Raw genomic sequence first — 4,864 nt, forward strand, 5'->3', positions numbered from 1 at the left:
AAGAAACTGCCCACAGCTGGTCTTTTCCTTTTCAACCAGTTAATCACATCGAGATCAGAGAGAACAACCACCAAAACGTAATGATAGGGCATCAGAGAGTAACCACAACACGGCCCATGCGATGCCAGAGCCAAAATAATTGGAAAAAGGATACATAGTATTTCTTGAAGATGTAAATCATAATATGACTCATCAGAGATAATTTTTCTGAGATTCAGAAGGTTACAAGCAAAGGCAGGAACTCAACCCCAAGATTTCTCCAGGTGCTTCTCTATCCATTTTCATTCTATTCAAACACAATACTGAAGAATTATTTGAAATATCCCTCTACCAAGACTATTACAAGCCTTCCAACTCAATGCTCTGTCAATTTGACCTACAACATATGATGCCAGTCCAGAATCCGCTGTCTGCAAGAAAAAACCAACTTAAGGAAGAAGTCTGGACCTTGAATATAGGAAGAACTAAAAACAACATCCTTCTATTTAAAGAACTCATAAAATGGAACACATACCTTCTCCATTTTCCCAAGATCCAAACCTTCAAAAATCTTTAAGGTAAGATATGGAGGCAATGCGAATCTACATTTTTGACAAAGAAAAATCAATAGAAGTCAAAAACAATTATGGATCCAGAATTGAATCTCAACACAGAGGTGTGACATACTGTCTAGCATGTAAGTGGATATCACAATGAGACTTTTCAGAAAATTAGATACCTCAGTGTCAGACAAAGGATGAACAAATACAACATCAACCAAAATCTTTGTAATAATGTCAATTCCCCTGATGCTTGTAATGAAAGGGGTGCCATAATGTTCAAAAGTTTGACCCAAGACAAGGTGACTAAAATTGAAAATTATAGCTATTCAATGTTTATCTAATCTGATTGCAGTCATAAAGCTGGTGAAAAAATAGTTACGGGAGCTAAAGGTACATATTTTTCTAATGACTATGTATTAGCTAAAGGTACAGTAGCTAAACAGGGGAGATTGTGGAATCCATAAGAAACTCATAATATGCAAGCAATTGAAGGGCTATCTTTGTAAAAAAAATAAAAAACAACCATGCAGAAACAAATTGAACCATTTCACATCCTGCTCACAAACTCAAACTAAAGAATTTTTAGACCCCTGCCTTCTGTTAGTGGATATCACAATGAGACTTTTCAGAACATTAGATACCTCAGTGTCAGACAAGGGATGAACAAAGAGGAATCCCAGATAAAATGAAGACTTCTGACTTATTTTAAGTTTGATACATTATAGGTGCTAAATGCTTTTTCTAACCCTAGCGTCGATTCTGATCCTAAAAGAATTCCACAATGTTCTGATTTTTATTGAGAGCTGAGAAAGTGTTAAAACATGGGTACAAACTCATAACGTTAAAGAGGAGTATACTCTGAATATAATATTTATCCCATGTGTCTACCTAGCCTTGTCAGCAAATCTAAAATAGAATGAATTTTCACTACCTATTTCTAATGTCAAACTCCCTCCGCCTAAGTCAAGGTGTGTCCACAGTCAGTACAATTGCCTTAAAACCAACCCTCTCCACTCTTCTAACAAGTTGTGCAAAAACATTCCTATTCTTGTAAACCTGCCAGCAATGACATCTAAATTTTAACACCACTCATACATCCACATTTAGTAAACCCAATGCAATATAACTGATCTTACCATTGGTTTAGGAGCCTATAATACAATTGGATGGATATGAACTCAAATACATCTCAGAAAACATGGGAAGACAATCATATGGGTGGAAATGATAAACTTACATAATGTTGAAAAGAGCGAATGCCTGGTCTAGTTGAAGCAACCTCTTCAACACTTGATGTAGCCCATGAAGAAAGCGTCTACAACAAATATGTCCAAGCCTCAATTTTTATCAACACAACAAACTAATTCAAAATCCAAAATCATTATATTTTCTTAAATCCTTAATAGCTAGAAGGAAATTAAAACATTCAGAAGATCGATCCCACAAAGAGAAGACCGATGCCCAAACCATTATAGTTCAAGCAGCTCTTGCAGTAGCATACTCTCCTGTAAAAGATGATGGATTCACTTTCAAAAAATATATGCATCAAAATAGGCATTTGCCAAGCTTCCAGGTGGAATGTAGTCATAAACCAGCAGTTTTTCCTCTATACTCCAATAGAAAGCTCAGAGGCGAACAATGTTGGGATGTTTAACCCTACCGATTGCTTTAGCTTCTGCGTCAAAATCCTTGATACTCTGAGACAAACTAAAATGGAAATACATACCCTGATGCTGAGCAACCATTCTGTAAATAAAATTTTAATTAATTAACTGAATTTTAAAAAAATTTAAAATAAAAGTTTTAAGATTATACTCTTAATTTTTTTATTCATACCCATGTTATCCTCTCCACATCGATCCAAAATCTCACAAACTCTAAATCATAAAATCTTATAACATTTGAATGAACCTGGAACTAAAAATAATCAAAACAGAATACCACGATTGAAACTTACCTGTTAACTTAGCTGAAAATGATATATTTTCTAGAGGTGTAAAACGTATCCACCATCATCCTACCTACAAATGGATAAGTCCAAAAAAAGGGAGAAAAAGTTTTTAGCACCAGCAATTTAACAGCATCATCTTACCAGCCAATAGTGAAGTCCAGAAGCCTCTGAACAGCTGAAATGTCTTGTGAATTGTTTAGCAGTGGTTCATACCATTTGCATGACATTACAATTCCAATGAACCCTTCTTGATCAGCCTGTTGGTTACATAATATTCTCTATTAATTATATCATCCCACCAAAATATGTTAATTGCATACGTATTTATACCTGGTATTCTTTCCTGTACAGCTGGACCGCTGAAGCGTGGGCGCGCAGTATATTGTGCGCAGCGATATATGGCTCCGTGGAAGAGTTGCCCGCCCTGCAACCCCCTAAGACTGCTGAGCATCTCCCTGGAGGATAAGTGCCTGTATCATACCCTCGTGGTACGAAGATATTCGGTTCATTAAAAGTGCTCCAATATTTCACTCGCCCGCCAAAATTTCTGAAACATGCCTCTGCATACCTAGTAAAATCATCTCCGCAGAGCCACAACAACGGTGATTAATACAAATTGATGATCCCCCCTTATATTTCGTATCATGAGAACTTATAATTGATGTAGAGGAATGCAAAGTACACAATATTTGGGCTGAGCCAACCCCCGTATAGATCCTCCAGGGCTTGTGGAATATCGTAGTGACACAACGCAACAAAAGGCTGGATCCCTGCCATTTATACACACTTTCTGTAAATTTATTTATTTATATGCATAGTGGAATTCTAATTAATAAAAGAAAAACGCGTGAAGGAGTCTAAAATTAAAATGAGCAGAAAGGAGTGAATGGGACAAAACTAAGATTGATGAATATCATTGTCTCGGCTCAGCAGAGAGTCGATGAGTTCATTATAGTACTTGACCCCGCCCATATTGATTTCTCCACGGCCGTCTGAAGAAAAAAATTATAAAACAAAGTTAGCACAAGTATGATGTTCGAATTTGGATCAAATTCACAACCCCATGAATTCACACCAGGAAAAATGCGTGCCCAAGATATGGAGAAGCGGTATGAATCCACCCCAATTTCCGACATCATCTCCACATCTTCCTGCAATATCATAAGATGAAATTGGCTGGATGATTCAAGGTTTTTGGTCTTTGACAGTAACTATCAGATTTGATGATGGATTGAGTAATCATCTAAAATATAGGTTCCACAATTTTTTTCCGCAAATCTCTAACAATACGAAACCAAGACAAATCAAGAGTGGAATGCAATATAGAGAAAGAAAATATATACCTTATAGCGGTGATACTCGTCATCTGTTACGTCTGCGTTCATTCCATCGGCAATTGTTCCTGCACCTCCCAGTACAAATTAACCTTTGATTTTGAATCTGAAAGTAGGGTTGGTAATTGATTCTGAATCTGAAGGTAGGGCTGAAATAATTACAGGTGTATGCAAGAACACGTCCCAGTTGCTAAGTCCTTTTCCATCGGCCAGATAACCTCCCTCCACCTGAAATTAAAAATAAATTAATGGCGGCCCTCAAAATTGAAATGATGGAGAGAAGATATCTTGGGCGCATGCGTGCATGTACCTGATAAGCGGAAGAAGCCACGCCGAATAGAAAATCTGATGGGAAGTCGCTCCTGCTCAACTCAGATTTCTCCACAGATGATCCCTTAACGAAGCAGGAAAACAAGAGCAACAGAAACACCATTGAGGTGAAGCAAGTAACCACTTGAATCTTCATTTTCTTTTCAGGGAACCTAACAAAACAGTAAAGTCCACGTAGAAGCGCCTGGAAGTAGCGTAGCGTCGAGCAGGACAAGCGCCGATGGGCTGAGTCGCATCGTATACCAGTCTAATCAATTGGATGGGTAAGATTATTTTCATCGTCTAACAGTTAAATCAAAGGCTCAGAAATATACACATAACCCAAGAGGAAAGTTGATTCCAAAGGGAAACGCCTTATGGCGTAATTAAATCTAACCCCAACAATTTAGATGATTAATGATTTTTTTGGTAAATCCATAAATTGCAATACAAGACACTGCCACAGAGAAGATTTATCCCATTGAACAAATTACTATTGCTACAAAGAAAACGTAGTATATTATATTCAAATGGGGAGCATAAGATTGCATCCTCTGAGTTAGTGTTTGGATTGAACGAAGATCTATCCCCCTGAATAAATACTATTACTCCCCAAAACACTTAATATATCACATTATAAAATTGCACAAGTTATTTCTAAATGTGACTATTGATTTTTGGTAAAGTGAAACTAAAAAGTATTTTATTTTAGAATGTGAAGTTTTAAA

At 36.9% G+C, this 4,864-nt stretch overlaps 1 protein-coding gene across 1 annotated transcript; it reads right to left on the reverse strand.

Moving 5' to 3' along the window:
* Nucleotides 1-2,561: 2,561 nt before the first annotated feature.
* LOC149139155 (coniferin beta-glucosidase-like) lies at nucleotides 2,562-3,828 on the reverse strand. Its single transcript, XM_089449925.1, has 5 exons — nucleotides 3,569-3,828; nucleotides 3,414-3,485; nucleotides 3,177-3,263; nucleotides 2,824-3,077; nucleotides 2,562-2,750 (listed from the first exon to the last, which is right to left on the reverse strand). Exons 1-5 carry the CDS (start codon nucleotides 3,654-3,656, stop codon nucleotides 2,631-2,633), a joined length of 621 nt encoding a protein of 206 aa, XP_089306051.1. The 5' UTR covers nucleotides 3,657-3,828; the 3' UTR covers nucleotides 2,562-2,630.
* Between the last annotated feature and the right edge of the window lie 1,036 nt (nucleotides 3,829-4,864).

This window comes from Pinus tabuliformis, chromosome X (genome assembly GCF_031772625.1).
Source record: "Pinus tabuliformis cultivar Carrire ecotype Pingquan chromosome X, CPIR1, whole genome shotgun sequence".
Lineage (NCBI taxonomy): Eukaryota > Viridiplantae > Streptophyta > Pinopsida > Pinales > Pinaceae > Pinus > Pinus tabuliformis.

What these genes read in the sequence shown, in the direction of transcription:
- LOC149139155 (XM_089449925.1), bottom strand. Translation starts at nt 3,656, where the DNA reads ATGATATTGCAGGAAGATGTGGAGATGATGTCGGAAATTGGGGTGGAT. An exon ending in CGACTCTCTGCTGAGCCGAG is followed by an intron (nt 3,264 to 3,413) that starts ACAATGATATTC and finishes TATAAATGGCAG; the next exon opens with GGATCCAGCCTTTTGTTGCG. An exon ending in TGTACAGGAAAGAATACCAG is followed by an intron (nt 2,751 to 2,823) that starts GTATAAATACGT and finishes TGTAACCAACAG; the next exon opens with GCTGATCAAGAAGGGTTCAT.